General features: G+C 44.2%; 2 protein-coding genes and 1 long non-coding RNA gene across 9 annotated transcripts in view; all 3 read left to right on the top strand.

The window, feature by feature from the left end:
• Positions 1-22,594, top strand: part of carf (calcium responsive transcription factor) — a 90,134-nt gene that overhangs the window by 34,227 nt on the left and 33,313 nt on the right. The window lies entirely within an intron of this gene.
• Positions 1,369-4,026, top strand: LOC124035652. Its single transcript, XR_006838783.1, has 2 exons — positions 1,369-1,399; positions 3,190-4,026. It is a non-coding gene; the product is annotated as an uncharacterized LOC124035652 (long non-coding RNA).
• LOC124035426 (small ubiquitin-related modifier 1) lies at positions 7,470-12,931 on the top strand. 2 transcript variants are annotated; one of them, XM_046348906.1, is made up of 5 exons: positions 7,511-7,654; positions 10,264-10,338; positions 10,524-10,601; positions 11,346-11,417; positions 12,839-12,931. In XM_046348906.1, exons 1-5 carry the CDS (start codon positions 7,541-7,543, stop codon positions 12,905-12,907), a joined length of 408 nt encoding a protein of 135 aa, XP_046204862.1. In that variant the 5' UTR covers positions 7,511-7,540; the 3' UTR covers positions 12,908-12,931. The 2 variants fall into 2 exon arrangements, with proteins under 2 accessions (XP_046204930.1, XP_046204862.1); XM_046348974.1 differs by lacking the exon at positions 11,346-11,417 and having other exon boundaries at positions 7,470-7,654.

The raw sequence follows: 22,594 nt of genomic DNA, 5'->3' as shown, positions 1-22,594 counted from the left end.
GCTGGGGGCTGGGGGGCACCACTGATATAACACAGGTAACTAGGAAGACCTTCCAGCTGGCTGGGGGGCACCACTGATATAACACAGGTAACTAGGAAGACCTTCCAGCAGGCTGGGATAACACAGGTAACTAGGAAGACCTCCCAGCAGGCTGGCTGGGGGGGCACACTGATATAACACAGGGGAAGACCTTCCAGCTGGCTGGGGGCACCACTGATATAACACAGGTAACTAGGAAGACCTTCCAGCTGGCTGGGGGCACCACTGATATAACACAGGTAACTAGGAAGACCTTCCAGCTGGCTGTGGGGGGCACCACTGCTATAACACAGGTAACTAGGAAGACCTATCAGTAACTAGGAAGACCTTCCAGCTGGGGGGGCACCACTGATATAACACAGGTAACTAGGAAGACCTTCCAGCTGGCTAACACAGGTAACTAGGAAGACCTTCCAGCTGGGGGCACCACTGATATAACACAGGTAACTCAGGAAGACCTTCCAGCTGAGGGGGGGCACCACTGCTTCTTATGTGGTCCCAGCTCTTTCATCTAAAACGTGTTTTTCTCCATGTCATGTGTGATGTTCGCTGCTTCCCTCCAGTGGACTGAAGTGGACCCAATGACTGTTACTCTGACCCTCACGCCAGCCCCTGCTGAAGGTAATGTCACACCTGTCTACAGACCATAATACTAGTCACACCTGTCTACAGACCATAACACTAGTCACACCTGTTAGGTCACCTCTAGTCACCGTGAAAAGCCCAGCTCCAATAGTTATCTTACTAGTTCTGTTTTTTTTCCCCAACTTTATTCAGTGTGTTCAGGTGCCTTCCAGAGAGTAGGAGTGTTGGAGGGGACTGACACATTCATTCCTGAGGCCGTACAGCTCTTCAGCTCTCTCAGCTCCCTGCAACCCAAGATCTTTGCCCAGCTACAGGTGAGAGGACTACTGTCTGATGTTCTGCGTATGTCTTACACACTGAATTCCAATCGAATCAGACAGAGTTATATGTCTGTGTTTTCTTACGCACTCGGCAAACCAACTGTCTGTTTCACTTCCAGGGTATCCAGCTCCAACCAGGCCTGTGTTCTTTTGACGGAGGTCTGTCTCAGTCGTCTACAGTCACTACAGACTTCCTGGAGCTGCCCAGCCCCCCACAGCCCCTCCTGGTCAGCCCCACACAGTTCCTCCAGTCCAGCCCCTCTCTGGGGGAAGCTATGACCCTAGCTGACCCCTCAGTGGTTCTGGGCATGGGTCAGGTGGTCATGGTGTCATCGTTAGGGGACGGACAAGTGGTCAGCGTGTCATCTCTAGGGGACGAGAGCGTGGGGACACACCAGATACTGTTGGAGGACGGACAGACCATCCTTTCCAGATAGTGGCTCCTGCTAATATTGGTGAGACAGTCGGGAGTTGACCTGAGATACTGCTGCTGTTGACTTCCTGTGGTGTGTCTGTTGACTTCCTGTGGTGTGTCTGGTGCATCCCAAATAGCTCCCTATTCCCTATATAGTGCACTACTATTGATGAGAGCCCTGATCGAAAGTATTGCACTATATATGGAATAGGATTCCATTTGGGATGCAGAGAGTCTCAGGGCAAAATCAGGAGTAGGTAACCATGGTGACTGGTACACTACAGAGCACAGGCTGAGAGTCTCAGGAGTAGGTAACCATGGTGACTGGGTACACTACAGAGCACAGGCTGAGAGTCTCAGGAGTAGGTAGCCATGGTGACTGGTACACTACAGATCACAGTTTGAGAGTCTTAGGAGTAGGTAGCCATGGTGACTGGGTACACTACAGAGCACAGGCTGAGAGTCTCGGGAGTAGGTAACCATGGTGACTGGTACACTACAGATCACAGGCTGAGAGTCTCAGGAGTAGGTAGCCATGGTGACTGGGTACACTACAGATCACAGGCTGAGAGTCTCAGGAGTAGGTAGCCATGGTGACTGGTACACTACAGAGCACAGGCTGAGAGTCTCAGGAGTAGGTAACCATGGTGACTGGTACACTACAGAGCACAGGCTGAGAGTCTCAGGAGTAGGTAACCATGGTGACTGGTACACTACAGAGCACAGGCTGAGAGTCTCAGGAGTAGGTAACCATGGTGACTGGTACACTACAGATCACAGTTTGAGAGTCTTAGGAGTAGGTAGCCATGGTGACTGGGTACACTACAGAGCACAGGCTGAGAGTCTCAGGAGTAGGTAGCCATGGTGACTGGTACACTACAGATCACAGTTTGAGAGTCTTAGGAGTAGGTAGCCATGGTGACTGGGTACACTACAGAGCACAGGCTGAGAGTCTCCGGAGTAGGTAGCCATGGTGACTGGGTACACTACAGATCACAGGCTGAGAGTCTCAGGAGTAGGTAACCATGGTGACTGGGTACAGTACAGAGCACAGGCTGAGAGTCTCAGGAGTAGGTAGCCATGGTGACTGTTACACTACAGAGCACAGGCTGAGAGTCTCAGGAGTAGGTAGCCATGGTGACTGGTACACTACAGAGCACAGGCTGAGAGTCTCAGGAGTAGGTAGCCATGGTGACTGGGTACACTACAGATCACAGGCTGAGAGTCTCAGGAGTAGGTAGCCATGGTGACTGGGTACACTACAGATCACAGGCTGAGAGTCTCAGGAGTAGGTAGCCATGGTGACTGGGTACACTACAGATCACAGGCTGAGAGTCTCGGGAGTAGGTAACCATGGTGACTGGGTACACTACAGAGCACAGGCTGAGAGTCTCAGGAGTAGGTAGCCATGGTGACTGGGTACACTACAGATCACAGGCTGAGAGTCTCAGGAGTAGGTAACCATGGTGACTGGGTACAGTACAGAGCACAGGCTGAGAGTCTCAGGAGTAGGTAGCCATGGTGACTGTTACACTACAGAGCACAGGCTGAGAGTCTCAGGAGTAGGTAGCCATGGTGACTGGTACACTACAGAGCACAGGCTGAGAGTCTCAGGAGTAGGTAGCCATGGTGACTGGGTACACTACAGAGCACAGGCTGAGAGTCTCAGGAGTAGGTAGCCATGGTGACTGGGTACACTACAGAGCACAGGCTGAGAGTCTCAGGAGTAGGTAACCATGGTGACTGGTACACTACAGAGCACAGGCTTCTATTAAAACTAAGATATACTAACTTGTTTTCTCTTCCTGTTTGCTGTGTTCTATTCCTCAGCTCTGAACAGTCCAGTTGAGGTCAAGGATGAGGAGATGAGGACGGAGGAGGACACTGTCAACCCTGTAGATTGACACCAGGCCCTACAGGGGTTGTACTCCAGGTACCCCAGGGTTGTACTCCAGGGGTGTATCTCGTTCCTCACAGGGGTGTATCTCGTTCCTCACAGGGGTGTATCTCATTCCTCACAGGGGTGTATCTCATTCCTCACAGGGGTGTATCTCATTCCTCACAGGGGTGTATCTCATTCCTCACAGGGGTGTATCTCATTCCTCACAGGGGTGTATCTCATTCCTCACAGGGGTGTATCTCATTCCTCACAGGGGTGTATCTCGTTCCTCACAGGGGTGTATCTCGTTCCTCACAGGGGTGTATCTCGTTCCTCACAGGGGTGTATCTCGTTCCTCACAGGGGTGTATCTCGTTCCTCACAGGGGTGTATCTCGTTCCTCACAGGGGTGTATCCCATCTTTACCATATACTTACTGTAAGAGCGGTTGGTTTTACCTCAGGACGGTCACGTTTATTGATCACGTTTATTGTACAATTGACTGAAAGTGCAATTTATCCCGTGTTTTCTCCTTGTTATGCTTTTTGATATCATCACGGGGAACTTGTTTCCTATCACTCTTTAAAATCATGGAATCCAACGAATATTGTATAATTACAGATTTAAAAAATAAAAAAGACAACTAGGAGAACCTTGGATGTATCAAGTCGATATCATGTGTATATATTAGTGCATAGGAAATGTCTTTTTAATAGATTAACCCTGTTGCATAGTCTTCTGAGATGATCATGTACTTCAATAAAGGTTTATTTTATTTGTTTAAATTAATTAATTCCTTAAGTTTATTTCTTAATTCAATTGTTTTAAGTGGTTTACGGACTATTCTATTCATTTGCCAATAAAGACCCATCCAATCTAGTGGGACTTTGCCACAACAAGTAAGATTCAATCAGAAGGACGGTAGTCAGAGTTTGAATTTATTCCCATAAAATAAAAAAGGTCAAAATGGAACACTATTTTGGGTATATTCCATAAGACTGAAAATCCACCACTTCGAGGTATTTGAACAGAACACTTCTGTCACGGTGGATGAGTCTGGATCCTCCTCTTCTGTCACGGTGGATGAGTCTGGATCCTCCTCTTCTGTCACGGTGGATGAGTCTGGATCCTCCTCTTCTGTCACGGTGGATGAGTCTGGATCCTCCTCTTCTGTCACGGTGGATGAGTCTGGATCCTCCTCTTCTGTCACGGTGGATGAGTCTGGATCCTCCTCTTCTGTCACGGTGGATGAGTCTGGATCCTCCTCTTCTGTCACAGTGGATGAGTCTGGATCCTCCTCTTCTGTCACAGTGGATGAGTCTGGATCCTCCTCTTCTGTCACGGTGGATGAGTCTGGATCCTCCTCTTCTGTCACAGTGGATGAGTCTGGTTTCTCCTCTTCTGTCACGGTGGATGAGTCTGGATCCTCTTCTGTCACGGTGGATGAGTCTGGATCCTCCTCTTCTGTCACGTGGATGAGTCTGGATCCTCTTCTGTCACGGTGGATCAACAGTCTGGATCTTTCCTCTTCTGTCACGTGGATGAGTCTGGATCTTTCTGGAACACAGACAGTCTGGATATAATATAACACAGAGAGTTACCTATCTAATAGAACACTGAGTTACCTATCTAATAGAACACAGAGAGTTACCTATATAATATAACACAGAGAGTTACCTATCTAATAGAACACAGAGAGTTACCTATCTAATAGAACACAGAGAGTTACCTATCTAATAGAACACTGAGAGTTACCTATATAATAGAACACTGAGAGTTACCTATATAATAGAACACTGAGAGTTACCTATATAATAGAACACTGAGAGTTACCTATATAATAGAACACTGAGAGTTACCTATATAATAGAACACTGAGAGTTACCTATCTAATAGAACACTGAGAGTTACCTATATAATAGAACACAGAGAGTTACCTATATTATAGAACACTGAGAGTTACCTATCTAATAGAACACAGAGTTACCTATATTATAGAACACAGAGTTACCTATCTAATAGAACACAGAGTTACCTATCTAATAGAACACAGAGTTACCTATCTAATAGAACACAGAGTTACCTATCTAATAGAACACAGAGTTACCTATCTAATAGAACACAGAGTTACCTATCTAATAGAACACAGAGTTACCTATCTAATAGAACACAGAGTTACCTATCTAATAGAACACAGAGTTACCTATATAATAGAACACAGAGTTACCTATATAATAGAACACTGAGGATATATATATATATATATTATACCAGCTCTGTCAGGAGGAATGGGCCAAAATTCACCCAACTTATTATAGGAAGCTTGTGGAAGGCTACCTGAAATGTTTGACCCAAGTTAAACAATTTGAAGGCAATGCTACCAAATACTAAATGAGTGTATGTAAACGTCTAAAACACTGGGAATGTGATCAAATAAATAAAAGCTGAAATAAATCTTTCTCTACTATTATTCTGACATTTCACATTCTTAAAATAAAGTGGTGATCCTAACTGACCTAAGACAGGGAATTTTTACTAGGATTAAATGTCAGGAATTGTGGAAAAACTGAGTTTAAATGTATTTGGCTAAGGTGTATGTAAACTTCCAACTTCAACTGTATCTATTAGAACACAGAGTGTTTTCGTTAATGGAATCCTCTTTAATGCAAATTCAGTTGAGTGTGGTTTACCGCAGGGCAGCCGGCTAGGGCCATTACTGTTTCCTGTTTTTACAAATGACCACCCACTGCCCTTGAATAAAGCCTGCGTGTCCATGTACGTTGATGACTCAACAGTATTCACCTCGACTACGACAGTAAAATAAATAACTGACACCCTTAACATAGAGCTCCAGTCAGTTTTAGAATGGGTAACTAGCAACAGACTGATGCTAAATATCTCAAAAACTTAAATCATCATTTTTGGAACAAATCACTCACTTGATGCTGAACTATTATTGAATAATGTGGCTATTGAGCAAGTGGAGAAGTTAACTGCTAGGTGGAACCCTAGATAGCAAGCTGTCATGGTCAAAACATATATACTCAATGGTTGCTAAAATGGGAAGAGGTTTGTCCATGATAGAGCTTTGCTTTACCTTCTTGACATCTCAGTCGACCAGACAGGTCCTACAGGCCCTAGTTTTGTCGCTGCCCGGCTGTGTTGTCATGTGTGGCAAAGAAGGACACACTGTAGGTAAACTGCAGTTGGTCCAGAACAGAGCAGCACGTACTGCATTTAGATGTACACAGGGTGGGTGAATATCAATGACATTCATGTCAATCTCTCCTGGCTCAAGGTTGAGGAGAGATGAACTGCATCACTATTGGTCTGGTGTTGGGAGGTACCGAACTGTCTGTTGAAGCAGTTGGCACACAGTTCAGACACTCATCAGTACAAAACAAGACATGCAACCAGAGGTCTCTTCACAGTCCCCAGGTACAGAGCAGTGGCAGTGGTAAAGAGGTATTAGGTTCTTGCATTTGAGCTCCTACAGTTTGTGGCTCTCCTTTTCTATTTCAAGTGTTCTGAAAACACCTCGGCTAAACAGGTGTGTGTTTCTTTCGCGCACAGAGGAGCCATTGGAGTCAACACGGGCCAGCATCCCTGTAGAAGGCTTTTACAGACAAGTTCACTAACATAAACATATCTAAATTAGGGAAATACATGTCTGTTAAAGGTCATTTAGCCTTCTCTGACTGTAGACTACAGGGCATTTTTTATATTAGCGGTTTAGGGTGGGGTGTAGGCCTCAGATTTTCACTTTATCACATAGGCTAAAATCGGACGGTTACTGATAAGTTATTAGCAATTATGGTCGGTTGCGGGTGAATAAACAGCCGACCTGCGCACCACTACAAGGCGTGTCTATTTAGCCTCTCCCCATCAGGACTGACTGAACTAAATCAGTTCATCTCCACTCGACTCTCGCAGCGCGACAAAACATCTTCAATTTGGACACCAGGCGTGTTTGTAGGTTAAATGCTCTACTAACAAAAAGCTGTTAGAATTGTAAGTATATGCATGTCCCTTAAGGTCCTTGTGTAATTGTAATGTGATACTGTACCCCCTAGCCCCGCCCCCAGCCCCGCCCCTAGCTCGATTGTCCATTGTTTGTAATCTATGCATGCTTGTGTTCCCTCGTGTGCTTTATGTATTGATTTGTTGTTAATTTAAAAAATAAAATAAAAAACAGGCGTGTCCGTAATAGCCTCTTCCGGGAGATCCTCCTCTTCCGGGAGAGATCCTCCTCTTCCGGGAGATCCTCCTCTTCCTGACGTCGTCGCGTAGCTACCGTTCTGGGATGCGGAAGGGGGGGGGGTATTTGAAGAAAAGCGAAGAGATTGTTGTCAACAACACGGGTTTCTACACTGCCCTGGCTAATTTCACAAAAACAAATAACAAGATGTCAGATACAGTAAGTGATAATAACTATTAACCTATACCAGTTATCAACCAAACAGTCCATTTACAACACGAGTGAGTCACAATAACTTATAGCAGTTCGCACAGACAATGTTTAACCACCATGGTAGCAGTCGTGTTAGCAGCTAACGTTAGCCTCAAACAAAATACATTGCTGCTAGTTCGATATTAGCTAGATCACTTTTAACTGGGTAGTTAAAGCGGTGGGCTCATTTTATAGTTTTTGATTTTTTTTTTTTTTTTTAGCTAGTTAGCCAAGTTAGTTTTCAACTAGAGGACGTAAATGACCCAACTTAGCTATATGTTTCGGCTGAAGTGAAGAGTTTTTTTGAGAGGGGACAGCAGGTCCCTTGTTAGTGATGCATATCGTTGCATCACCATGTTTCCATCCAACCCTTTGATGGGAGAGTAAAGTGCATGTGGGATACTAAAGACGGGCCTGATGGAAACTTCATTACATTTTTTTTTTCATGGTAAACTTTCCAAATGTCGACAACAACAAAAAATATGTTAGAAAAGATTAGATTATTCTTTTTTTAATTTTTTTATCATTAATTAATTATGTGATAAATTTAGGTGGAAACGCTTTTATATGCGCAAATATTCATACAACCATCACACAACCTAAATTAAATTTGTGTGGATCGGAAAGCGTGTAGTTTATTAGGCTACAGATTAAATAGGTTATGATGAACTTCAAGGGGTGGTGAAAGTGCAAGGTGATGAGTTTGCTTCTTTTCAATAAATATTGAGGGTCTTATTCTGGTGACTTGATAATCGATGCTTGGCTGCCATTTAAAAAAATAATAATAATATTGCTCTATTGTCCATAATCTCATAATGTAGGCAATACATGTGCCCCCCCCTAGCCAACAGCATGCAGATACTTAAACAATAAGGCACGGGAGGGTGTGGTATATGGCCAATATACCACGGCTAAGGGTTGTTCTTAGGCCTGCAACCTGCCATGATATATCAGACCTGGTAAATGGTCTGATATTTAACTAGGCAAGTCAGTTAAGAACACATTCTTATTTACAATGAAGGCCTACCGATACCATGGCTGTCCGCCAATTAGCATTCAGGCCTCGAACAACCCCGTTTCTAAAGTACTTTATACCATGGCATTGTTGAATACTCATATTTGATTGGCTTGAAGGGCATTCGAGAGTATACAGGCAGAGGGGGTGTGGTATAGGGCCAAAATACCATGCCTAGCTAAAGGCTGTTCTTAAGCACAATGTGCCTGGACACAGCCCTTAGCTGCGGTATATTGGCCATATACCACAACCGCCCAGAGATGCCTTATTGCTATTAGAAACTGGTTACAAATGTAATTAAAACAACAACAAAAAACATTTTTTGGGTCATATCTGTGGTATGCGGTCTGATATGGCCCTAGTTTTGTTGCACCTGGGCTACTGTTCAGTCGTGTGGTCAGGTGCCATAAAGAGAGACGTAAGACAAATTACAATTGTCTCAGAACAGGGCAGCACAGTTGGCCCTTGGATGTACACAGAGAGCTAATATTAATGATATGCATGTCGATCTCTCCTGGCTCAAAGTGGAGGACAGATTGACTTCATCACTACTTATATTTATGAGAGGAATTGACATGTTGAATGCACCGAGCTGCCTGTCTAAACTACTGGCACACAGCTCGGACACCCATACATACCCCATAAGACATGCCAACAGAGGTCTGTTTAAACTACTGGCACACACCTCGGACACCCATACATACCCCACAAGACATGCCAACAGAGGTCTGTTTAAACTACTGGCACACAGCTCAGACACCCATACATACCCCACAAGACATGCCACCAGAGGTCTCTTCACAGTCTCCAAGTCCAGAACAGACTATGGGAGGCGCACAGTACTACGTAGAGCCATGACTACATGGAACTCTATTCCACAGTACTACATAGAGCCATGACTACATGGAACTCTATTCCACAGTACTACGTAGAGCCATGACTACATGGAACTCTATTCCACAGTACTACATAGAGACATGACTACATGGAACTCTATTCCACAGTACTACATAGAGCCATGACTACATGGAACTCTATTCCACAGTACTACATAGAGCCATGACTACATGGAACTCTATTCCACAGTACTACATAGAGACATGACTACATGGAACTCTATTCCACAGTACTACATAGAGCCATGACTACATGGAACTCTATTCCACAGTACTACATAGAGCCATGACTACATGGAACTCTATTCCACAGTACTACATAGAGACATGACTACATGGGGAGGGGCTTGTGTGTATACATGGAAAGGTGCACAGAAGGAGTGAAGGAGACCAGGCCAAAAAGACTAATTAGCTAGCTATGTTATCTGTAATTCCCTTCCCCATAACGCTCCTTTGCCCAGAGATAGATCATGTTATCAAACTGTCAACAACATACTGTGATGATCTTTCCTATAAAGGAAAGAGCTCACAACTTATTTGAGGATTTCTGACCTGGTCCATTATAGAAACAAAAGCCATTGGGCGATAACGTGTGCAGACCAAAACTAAAACAGTAACCGTTGTGTTAAAATACAATCCCAGCTTCATGTCCTTTTCTCTTGAAGGACACGAAACCTTCAGGTCAGGATGGAGGAGAACAAAAGGATGGGGAGTACATCAAACTGAAAGTGATCGGTCAGGTAAGAAGAAGTTTGGAGAAGGAGAATTATGGTGAGGAGGCTGGTGAAAAGTAGCTCTGTGAGTTTACGTAGCTAGGATGGTTTATCACAGTCAATTATTTATCCGATTTTTTTTTTTTATATCAGTTGACCTACAATTGAAAACGTTTTTAACTTGTAATCTATTCATTCTGTTCCAACCTCAGGACAACAGTGAAATTCACTTCAAAGTGAAGATGACGACCCATCTGAAGAAGCTGAAGGAATCTTATAGCCAGAGACAGGTAACAAGCGCATCTCATTCGCAACGTCACTTAAGGTTTTCTGGCCGTTCTTAGTGAGCAACTAGTTTTGTGTTTGAGTCTCAAATGGCACCCTATTCCCTATGTAGTGCACTACTTTTGACCAGGGCCCATAGGGATACCATTAGGGAATAGGGGCCATTTGGCATTTAGTATAAAGTAGTGCACTCTATAGGGAATAGGGAGCCATTTGGCATCTAGTATAAAGTAGTGCACTCTATAGGGAATAGGGAGCCATTTGGCATCTAGTATAAAGTAGTGCACTCTATAGGGAATAAGGGGCCATTTGGCATCTAGTATAAAGTAGTGCACTCTATAGGGAATAAGGGGCCATTTGGCATCTAGTATAAAGTAGTGCACTCTATAGAATAGGGAGCCATTTGGGACTCATGCTGTGTGTTCCTTACCCAACGCTGTGTGTTCCTTACCCAACGCTGTGTGTTCCTTACCCAACGCTGTGTGTTCCTTACCCAATGCTGTGTGTTCCTACCCAACGCTGTGTGCCCCTTACCCAACGCTGTGTGCCCCTTACCCAATGCTGTGTGTTCCTGTGTTACCCAACGCTGTGTGTTCCTACCCAACGCTGTGTGTTCCTACCCAACGCTGTGTGTTCCTACCCAACGCTGTGTGTTCCTTACCAACGCTGTGTGTTCCTTACCCAACGCTGTGTGTTCCTCACCCAAAGATGTCTTTTCACTCAGCGTTTCTTTCCTCCTCTCTCTGTAGGGTGTTCATATGAGTACCTTACGGTTTCTATTTGAGGGACAAAGAATCTCAGACAACCACACTCCAAAAGAGGTAGCTATGCTTCCTGTTATTCTGTCTGCTCCGTAGCCACGTCGTTCTGTCGGAAAGCCATGTCGTTAAGCCTCTTCCTGGTTGGGTTCTGTCTGACCCATAGCCACGTCGTTCTGTCTGACCCATAGCCATGTCGTTCTGTTTGCTCCATAACCACGTCGTTCTGTCTGACCCGTAGCCATGTCATTTTGCCTCTTCCTGGTTGTGTTCTGTCTGACCCATAGCCACTTCATTTAGCCTCTTCCTGGTTGTGCCACTTCATTCTTCTCTTCCTGGTTGTGTTCAGTTCTGTCTGACCCATAGCGTCGTCATTTAGCCTCTTCCTGGTTGGGTTCTGTTGTTCTGTCTGACCCATAGCCACTTCATTTAGCCTCTTCCTGGTTGTGTTCAGTTCTGTCTGACCCATAGCGTCGTCATTTAGCCTCTTCCTGGTTGGGTTCTGTTGTTCTGTCTGACCCAGCCTCTTCCTGGTTGGGTTCTGTTGTTCTGTCTGCGTCGTCATTTAGCCTCTTCCTGGTTGGGTTCTGTTGTTCTGTCTGACCCATACCCATTTTAGCCTCTTCCTGGCTGGGTTCTGTTGTTCTGTCTGACCCATCGTCATTTAGCCTCTTCCTGGTTGTGTTCAGTTCTGTCTGACCCATAGCGTCGTCATTTAGCCTCTTCCTGGTTGGGTTCTGTTGTTCTGTCTGACCCATAGCGTCGTCATTTAGCCTCTTCCTGGTTGTGTTCAGTTCTGTCTGACCCTGACCCATTTAGCCTCTTCCTGGTTGGGTTCTGTTGTTCCACCCGTCATTTAGCCTCTTCCTGGTTGTGTTCAGTTCTGTCTGACCCATAGCGTCGTCATTTAGCCTCTTCCTGGTTGGGTTCTGTTGTTCTGTCTGACCCATAGCGTCGTCATTTAGCCTCTTCCTGGTTGGGTTCTGTTGTTCTGTCTGACCCATAGCGTCATCATTTAGCCTCTTCCTGGTTGGGTTCTGTTGTGTTCTGTCTGGACTGATCCATAGCGTCATCATTTAGCCTGGTTGGGTTCTTCTGTCTTGGTTGAGTTCTGTTGTGTTCTGTCTGATCCATATCCTTGCAGGACCTGGTGGTTTGGGTATCAAGCCTCCTCTGGTTTAAAGGAAAGATTTACCCATCATAAATGTTATGTTGTTCATCTCTAAGTGATGTTCGAATCCCGGGTCATTTCATGTTTTCTTGTTGTAACTGAGCCGTTCCAGCAGGCAGAAATTCGGCCGGGGGGGTGAAATTTGCACCATATGAGCCCAATACTGATTATATTCAATCCATTAATTGGTATTGAGAGCAATCACATCAGCTCTTTCGCTCATAATTGGGCAAAAGATCAGAACTGGGCTGCCTTTGTGAACACAGCTATTGTGTCTCCATCTAAACATCTCTGTCCTCCCTCTCTCTCGTAGCTGGGGATGGAAGACGAGGACGTCATCGAGGTCTATCAGGAACAGACCGGAGGACTTCGGAATAATTAGTCTTCCTGGATTTAACTTTTTTGTTCTTGATGATAATATTGTATTTTATATTTGTACAAAATTACTGAGTTTGAGTTTGTTTGGCTTTGTGTTCCTCTCAGTGGTGGAGATCTCTGCCAGAGAGGAGAGAATGACTGTCTGATGCATCTCCTGGTCTCTTATCGTCACCTGGTCTGTTTGTGCTGTTTTGAAAACTCTTATGAAGGCGTGACAATGACTGTAGGAGCTGGCAAGACGGCACAAACAGGGTCTGAATGCATATCAGAGTAGGAGTGCTGATCAGAGATCAGTTTTGGGTATTTAAAAAAAAAATGTAACCAGGCAAGCCGGTTAAGAACAAATTCTTATTTCGAACGACGGCCATACCAGGAAACGGTGCCTTGTTCAGGGGGCCGGACAACAACAACAAATGTTCTACCTTGTCAGGTCGGGGATTCGATCCAGTAACCTTTTGGTTACTGGCCCAACGCTCTAACCACTAGGCTACCTTGCTGCCCCATTGACCACATGGACAAAGGGGGGAGACCTGATCCTAGATCAGCACTCCTACTGCTTGATGTTTACGGCCACCGGAACAATGCTACTATGGTCCAGACATGTGGTCCATCAGAAGACTCATTGCATTTACATTACATTTAAGTCATTTAGCAGACGCTCTTATCCAGAGCGACTTACAAATTGGTGCATTCACCTTATGACATCCACATTGGTTGGATAGATGACAGCAGAATGATAGTGTTTCTTCAGACCCCCCCTAGCTTCAGTTTGGTTGATTGGCATCCGTCCCCATATCTATCTTTGGACAGTATATATTTTTACTAGCTATAGATCCATACCGTTTATTGAAGATCCAGGTAACGGCCAAAATAAAGGAAACACTAACATCGTGTCTTTTAATAGAGGTGTTGGGTCCCCACCAGCCAGAACAGCTCCAACGCACCATGACATAGATACTACGAGTGTCTGGGACTCTATTGGAGGGATGTGACACCATTCTTGATTTGATTTGATTTTTCTTCCACGAGGAATTCCATCGTTTGTTGGCGGCGGTGGAAAACATCTCGGGCGCCGCTCCAGAATCTCCCGTAGGTGTTCAATCGGGCGGAGATCTGGTGACCTGAGATGGTCGTGGTATATGGGTTTCATCATTTTAATACTCAAATTATTCCGTGACCTCTCAAGCCCTGTGGATGGGTTCATTGTCATCCCATGGAGGGCATGGTCATGGTAGCCAAAATAATGGGTGACCCCCAAGCATGATGGGATGTAAATTGCTTAATTAATTTGGGAACAGCACCTGTGTGGGAAGCACCTGCTTTCAATATACTTTGTATCCCCTCGTGTAATTACTCAGGTGTTTTGGCAGTTACCTGTAGCTAGCATGCCACTGTTAATTCCCCACTTCAGGTCTGTGTGTTATGCAGTAGTTACTTTACAGGTGGCGTGTAATACGACCTCACTAATGTCTCCTCCTCGGTTCATTCAAAGCGCTTGTCCACAGTCTTCAGTAACCCCACCAGGGGTATTTAATTACCAAGTTCTCAGTCGCTTCTCTTTCTGTTAGAGAACTTGTAAAATACCTTACTAAAGGGCTCTGTTCGATCTGCATCGTCAAAGTTCAGCTTTACACAATATAAAGACAACGTTCCCCGCTTTATCGGTGACTTGTGCAGCTTTTACCGGGAATCATGTCGTCGGCTCAACCGGAGAGACTTCATTCCCGGTAAACGCTGCACATTTTCATTTAAGTCATTTAGCAGCACGTCGTCAGCTCAACCTTACTGTACATTAATCTGAACTGTGTAGTAGTGATTACTGTACATTAATCTGAACTGTGTAGTACTGATGACTGTACATTAATCTGAACTGTGTAGTACTGATGACTGTACATTAATCTGAACTGTAGTACTCTGTAGTACTGATTACTGTACATTAATCTGAACTCTGTAGTACTGATGACTGTACATTAATCTGAACTGTGTAGTACTCTAGTACTGATGACTGTACATTAATCTGAACTGTGTAGTATTCTGTAGTACTGATGACTGTACATTGATCTGAACTGTGTAGTACTCTGTAGTACTGATTACTGTACATTAATCTGAACTGTGTAGTACTCTGTAGTACTGATTACTGTACATTAATCTGAACTGTGTAGTACTGATTACTGTACATTAATCTGAACTGTGTAGTACTGATTACTGTACATTAATCTGAACTGTGTAGTACTGATTACTGTACATTGATCTGAACTGTGTAGTACTCTGTAGTACTGATTACTGTACATTAATCTGAACTGTGTAGTACTGATGACTGTACATTAATCTGAACTGTGTAGTACTCTGTAGTACTGATTACTGTACATTAATCTGAACTGTGTAGTACTCTGTAGTACTGATTACTGTACATTAATCTGAACTGTGTAGTACTCTGTAGTACTGATTACTGTACATTAATCTGAACTGTGTAGTACTCTGTAGTACTGATTACTGCACATTGATTACGTTGTTCGCTCTGGATAAGAGCGTCTGCTAAATGACTTAAATGTAAATGTAATGTAAATGTTAAAGGCCCAGTGCAGATTTTTCTTTGTTCTGTATATATATTTCCACACTGAGGTTTGATTAATATTGTGAATATATGCTCTTTTAGTGTAAGAGCTGATTGGAAAGACCGCCCACTTGAAATTCCAGCCTGTTTTGGTGGGATGGAGTTTTGACCTAGTAAATTAGTTATTAGACCTGAAATGAGAGTTTCAAACCTCTGCCAATAGTTTTCAATGTTCCACTCAGACCCTCTCTACCAATAACAGCTAGGTTCCCTCCCCACTCAGACCCTCTCTACCAATAACAGCTAGGTTCCCTCCCCACTCAGACCCTCTCTACCAATAACAGCTAGGTTCCCTCCCCACTCAGACCCTCTCTACCAATAACAGCTAGGTTCCTCCTCCACTCAGACCCTCTCTACCAATAACAGCTAGGTTCCCTCCCCACTCAGACCCTCTCTACCAATAACAGCTAGGTTCCCTCCTCACTCAGACCCTCTCTACCAATAACAGCTAGGTTCCCTCCCCACTCAGACCCTCTCTACCAATAACAGCTAGGTTCCCTCCCCACTCAGACCCTCTCTACCAATAACAGCTAGGTTCCCTCCTCCACTCAGACCCTCTCTACCAATAACAGCTAGGTTCCCTCCCCACTCAGACCCTCTCTACCAATAACAGCTAGGTTCCCTCCTCCACTCAGACCCTCTCTACCAATAACACACTCACCACTCCGAGACAGTCCTTGCAAAATTCTTCCTTGAGCAATTGCTCTCTGCTAAGAATATTTTTTTTAAACCATTTTTAATTGAAAAACAATCAGTTAGGTACTCCAGTGTTACCCTGAACTGATGTTGACATTGCCTTACAACCTTACATCTATGTTCTCTTTTGTAAAGAATGACTGTTAACATATTGACATACCTTTCAATCCCACAAAACCCATCACTGTTGTACTTACTCGTGGCAGGATAAAGGCTGTGAGTTCCCCGTTTTCATTCGGACAAACCTTGTATAGCCAAAGTTAGCATCGTACAGAGGTCGTATTTTCTCAAAGAAAATAATGCATTCAAATGTGACTCCTCTTGTATATTTTGTATTTGTCTTTTTTAAATATATTTTACTTGAGTAAGACAGTTTTTAAAATTGTATTATTGCACGGCATCTCATGTTATTAGTTGTCTCAATTCAGGAGGGGAAACCACGATATGCAGTTTGGGTATGCTGTACGTGGACGATCAGTTTGGGTATGCTGTACGTGGATGATCAGTTTGGGTATGCTGTACGTGGATGGTCAGTTTGGGTATGCTGTACGTGGATGGTCAGTTTGGGTATGCTGTACGTGGATGATCAGTTTGGGTATGCTGTACGTGGATGGTCAGTTTGGGTATGCTGTACGTGGATGATCAGTTTGGGTATGCTGTACGTGGATGATCAGTTTGGGTATGCTGTACGTGGATGGTCAGTTTGGGTATGCTGTACGTGGATGATCAGTTTGGGTATGCTGTACGTGGATGATCAGTTTGGGTATGCTGTACGTGGATGGTCAGTTTGGGTATGCTGTACGTGGATGATCAGTTTGGGTATGCTGTAGGTGGATGATCAGTTTGGGTATGCTGTACGTGGATGGTCAGTTTGGGTATGCTGTACGTGGATGATCAGTTTGGGTATGCTGTACGTGGATGATCAGTTTGGGTATGATCAGTTTGGGTATGCTCTACGTGGATGATCAGTTTGGGTATGGTCAGTTTGGGTATGCTGTACGTGGATGATCGTACTTAAAGCTACTCAGATATATGCTCTTCTCCTCAGCTGAAGCAAAGCAGAGGTCAAGTCTCAAATGACCTACACAATTTTCTTCATTATGCATTTAATACAAGGCTCCATTGTTTTGTGTACATTACACCATTCCTTTCATAATGCATTTTATACGAGGCTATGTAGAATTTTATGGGTTGCCAGATTGGAGAAAAAGTTTTTGTTTTGTTTTTGGTGTCGATGAAGGTGTTTGATTGGGGAATGGAGATACATTTTTATGATGGGGAATTTATAATGTACACAAACACACTCCCTTTGTTTGTACTCATGTTATAGCCAACTCTTGACTTTTTCTATGAATTATTTTTTATAGAATGTTTGTATCTAGTTGTCATGTATTCATTATCTTTAACTGGTTAAATGTTTGTAGTTTGTATGTTTCAGTAATGATTAACACGGTTAAATAGTCGTAAATCACTGCTTCATTTAGCTTTTGGTATGTTTGGCGTTTTATAAAAGTCTGTATTTCACTGAAGAAAGCAATGCAATAAATGCTCAGTCTGAACCCATTCGGCTGTGGGTTTCACAGCCCGATAATAATTTTAAATTTTTTTTATTTTACCTTTATTTAACCAGGCAAGTCAGTTAAGAACACATTCTTATTTTCAATGACGGCCTGGGAACAGTGGGTTAACTGCCTTGTTCAGGGGCAGAACGACAGATTTGTACCTTGTCAGCTCGGGGGTTTGAACTCACAACCTTCCGGTTACTAGTCCAACGTTCTAACCTACGCTACCGCCAATAATGATGTGGGTTTCACAGCCCGATAATACAGGGATGTGGGTTTCACAGCCTGATAATACAGGGATGTGGGTTTCACAGCCCGATAATAATGATGTGGGTTTCACAGCCTGATAATACAGGGATGTGGGTTTCACAGCCTGATAATACAGGGATGTGGGTTTCACAGCCTGATAATACAGGGATGTGGGTTTCACAGCCTGATAATACAGGGATGTGGGTTTCACAGCCTGATAATACAGGGATGTGGGTTTCACAGCCTGATAATAATGATGTGGGTTTCACAGCCCGATAATAATGATGTGGGTTTCACAGCCCGATAATACAGGGATGTGGGTTTCACAGCCTGATAATACAGGGATGTGGGTTTCACAGCCTGATAATACAGGGATGTGGGTTTCACAGCCTGATAATACAGGGATGTGGGTTTCACAGCCTGATAATACAGGGATGTGGGTTTCACAGCCTGATAATACAGGGATGTGGGTTTCACAGCCCGATAATAATGATGTGGGTTTCACAGGCTGATAATACAGGGATGTGGGTTTCACAGCCTGATAATACAGGGATGTGGGTTTCACAGCCCGATAATACAGGGATGTGGGTTTCACAGCCTGATAATAATGATGTGGGTTTCACAGCCTTATAATAATGATGTGGGTTTCACAGCCTGATAATACAGGGATGTGGGTTTCACAGCCTGATAATACAGGGATGTGGGTTTCACAGCCCGATAATAATGATGTGGGTTTCACAGCCTGATAATAATGATGTGGGTTTCACAGCCTGATAATACAGGGATGTGGGTTTCACAGCCTGATAATAATGATGTGGGTTTCACAGCCTGATAATAATGATGTGGGTTTCACAGCCTGATAATAATGATGTGGGTTTCACAGCCTGATAATAATGATGTGGGTTTCACAGCCCGATAATACAGGGATGTGGGTTTCACAGCCCGATAATAATGATGTGGGTTTCACAGCCTGATAATAATGATGTGGGTTTCACAGCCTGATAATACAGGGATGTGGGTTTCACAGCCTGATAATACAGGGATGTGGGTTTCACAGCCTGATAATAATGATGTGGGTTTCACAGCCTGATAATAATGATGTGGGTTTCACAGCCTGATAATAATGATGTGGGTTTCACAGCCTGATAATAATGATGTGGGTTTCACAGCCTGATAATACAGGGATGTGGGTTTCACAGCCTGATAATAATGATGTGGGTTTCACAGCCTGATAATACAGGGATGTGGGTTTCACAGCCTGATAATACAGGGATGTGGGTTTCACAGCCTGATAATACAGGGATGTGGGTTTCACAGCCTGATAATACAGGGATGTGGGTTTCACAGCCTGATAATACAGGGATATGGGTTTCACAGCCTGATAATAATGATGTGGGTTTCACAGCTTGATAATACAGGGATGTGGGTTTCACAGCCTGATAATAATGATGCAAGTTATATCACCTTAAGGGTTTATTTTGTAACCTCTGGGGTAATACATGTTGTGGCAAAGTGGTATAGGAGAGTCTGACATACAGTGGGGCAAAAAAGTATTTAGTCAGCCACCAATTGTGCAAGTTCTCCCACTTAAAATGATGAGAGAGGCCTGTAATTTTCATCATAGGTCCACTTCAGCTATGACAGACAAATGAGGGGGGAAAAATCCAGAAAATCACATTGTAGGATTTTTTATGAATTGATTTGCAAATTATGGTGGAAAATAAGTATTTGGTCACCTACAAACAAGCAAGATTTCTGGCTCTCACAGACCTGTAACTTCTTCTTTAAGAGGCTCCTCTGTCCTCCACTCGTTACCTGTATTAATGGCACCTGTTTGAACTTGTTATCAGTATAAAAGACACCTATCCACAACCTCAAACAGTCACACTCCAAACTCCACTATGGCCAAGACCAAAGAGCTGTCGAAGGACACCAGAAACTAAATTGTAGACCTGCACCAGGCTGGGAAGACTGAATCTGCAATAGGTAAGCAGCTTGGTTTGAAGAAATCAACTGTGGGAGCAATTATTAGGAAATGGAAGACATACAAGACCACTGATAATCTACCTCGATCTGGGGCTCCACGCAAGATCTCACCCCGTGGGGTCAAAATGATCACAAGAATGGTGAGCAAAAATCCCAGAACCACACGGAGGGACCTAGTGAATGACCTGCAGAGAGCTGGGACCAAAGTAACAAAGCCTACCATCAGTAACACACTACGCCGCCAGGGACTCAAATCCTGCAGTGCCAGACGTGTCCCCCTGCTTAAGCCAGTACATGTCCAGGCCCATCTGAAGTTTGCTGGAGAGCATTTGGATGATCCAGAAGAAGATTGGGAGAATGTCATATGGTCGGATGAAACCAAAATATAACTTTTTGGTAAAAACTCAACTCGTTGTGTTTGGAGGACAAAGAATGCTGAGTTGCATCCAAAGAACACCATACCTACTGTGAAGCATGGGTGTGGAAATGTCATGCTTTGGGGCTGTTTTTCTTCAAAGGGACCAGGACGACTGATCTGTGTAAAGGAAAGAATGAATGGGGCCATGTATCGTGAAATTTTGAGTGAAAACCTCCTTCCATCAACAATGGCATTGAAGATGAAATGTGGCTGGGTCTTTCAGCATGACAATGATCTCAAACACACTGCCCGGGCAACGAAGGAGTGGCTTCGCCTAAACAGTCTCCAGATCTCAACCCCATATAAAATATTTGGAGGGAGTTGAAAGTCTGTGTTGCCCAGCAACAGCCCCAAAACATCACTGCTCTAGAGATCTGCATGGAGGAGTGGGCCAAAATACCAGAAACAGTGTGTGAAAATCTTGTGAAGACTTACAGAAAACATTTGACCTCTGCCATTGCCAACAAAGGGTATATAACAAAGTATTGAGAAACTTTTGTTATTGACTAAATACTTATTTTCCACCATAATTTGCAAATAAATTCATTAAAAATCCTACATTGTGATTTTCTGGTTTTCTTTTTCTCATGTTGTCTGTCAGTAGTTGTATTGTACCTATGATGAAAATTACAGGGCTCTCTCATCTTTTTAAGTGGGAGAACTTGCACAATTGGTGGCTGACTAAATACTTTTTGGCCCCCAGCACGTGACAAATAAACGTTGATTTGATTTATATGACTCGTCCAGTAGTCCAACAGAACCGGCCCTGTTTAGAAGTCCAGACAGTTTTAGTCCAACAGAACCGGCCCTGTTTAGAAGTCCAGACAGTTTTAGTCCAACAGAACAGGCCCTGTTTAGAAGTCCAGACAGTTTTAGTCCAACAGAACAGGCCCTGTTTAGAAGTCCAGACAGTTTTAGTCCAACAGAACAGACCCTGTTTAGAAGTCCAGACAGCTTTAGAGGAAGCGTACAAATTGCATGTCATTTTCGTTTCAGTATCTGCCAGTGGGACTGAAGAATAAGATTAACTGTGATCGAAACAAACATTTTTTATTTTATACCTGGGCTGTCAGTTTTAATCTTGTTTATATTAATACTCTATTAGCTGGTAGTTGGTAATTTATTACCCAAGGTCAAATCTGACATGCTCCAATCTGCAGATAGGTGGCGCCAACGTATCAGGAAGTGACAAAATCCATGTTGATTTTAAGGTCAAAAGAAAATAAAGACGGCATTGGAAAGGTCAATCAGGCCATGTTGGACGCGGCCCAACAAACCCATGTAGGTCAATCACACCACAGATTTAACCATCCTTTAATTATTCATACCTCCTCAATTCCCAACTTGGAGGACAAAACACAACTTTTTTTAAATTGACGTTTTATTTTACCTTTATCTAACGAGAAAAGTCAGTTAAGAGCATATTCTTATTTTCAATGACGGCCCAGGAACAGTGGGTTAACTGCCTTGTTCAGGGGCAGAACGACAGATTTGTACCTTGTCAGGCCTCCTCCTAACCAGTAGGCTACCTGCCTCCCTCCTCTAACCAGTAGGCTACCTGCCTCCCTCCTCTAACCACTAGGCTACCTGCCTCCCTCCTCTAACCACTAGGCTACCTGCCTGCCCCTCCTCTAACCACTAGGCTACCTGCCTCCCTCCTCTAACCACTAGGCTACCTGCCTCCCTCCTCTAACCACTAGGCTACCTGCCTCCCTCCTCTAACCACTAGGCTACCTGCCTCCCTCCTCTAACCACTAGGCTACCTGCCTCCCTCCTCTAACCACTAGGCTACCTGCCTCCCTCCTCTAACCACTAGGCTACCTGCCTCCTCTAACCACCCTCCTCTAACCACTAGGCTACCTGCCTACCCCTCCTCTAACCACTAGGCTACCTGCCTCCCTCCTCTAACCACTAGGCTACCTAGGCTACCTACCCCTCCTAGGCTACCTCTAACCACTAGGCTACCTGCCTCCTCCTCTAACCACTAGGCTACCTGCCTCCCTCCTCTAACCACTAGGCTACCTGCCTACCCCTCCTCTAACCACTAGGCTACCTGCCTCCCTCCTCTAACCACTAGGCTACCTCTAACCACTAGGCTACCTGCCTACCCTAACCACTAGGCTACCTACCTGCCTCTAACCACTAGGCTACCTGCCTGCCTCCTCT

Source organism: Oncorhynchus gorbuscha, linkage group LG01, assembly GCF_021184085.1.
Source record: "Oncorhynchus gorbuscha isolate QuinsamMale2020 ecotype Even-year linkage group LG01, OgorEven_v1.0, whole genome shotgun sequence".
NCBI lineage: Eukaryota > Metazoa > Chordata > Actinopteri > Salmoniformes > Salmonidae > Oncorhynchus > Oncorhynchus gorbuscha.
The sequence above is the reverse complement of the archived record's forward strand: the minus strand, read 5'-3'. Positions and strand labels throughout refer to the sequence as shown.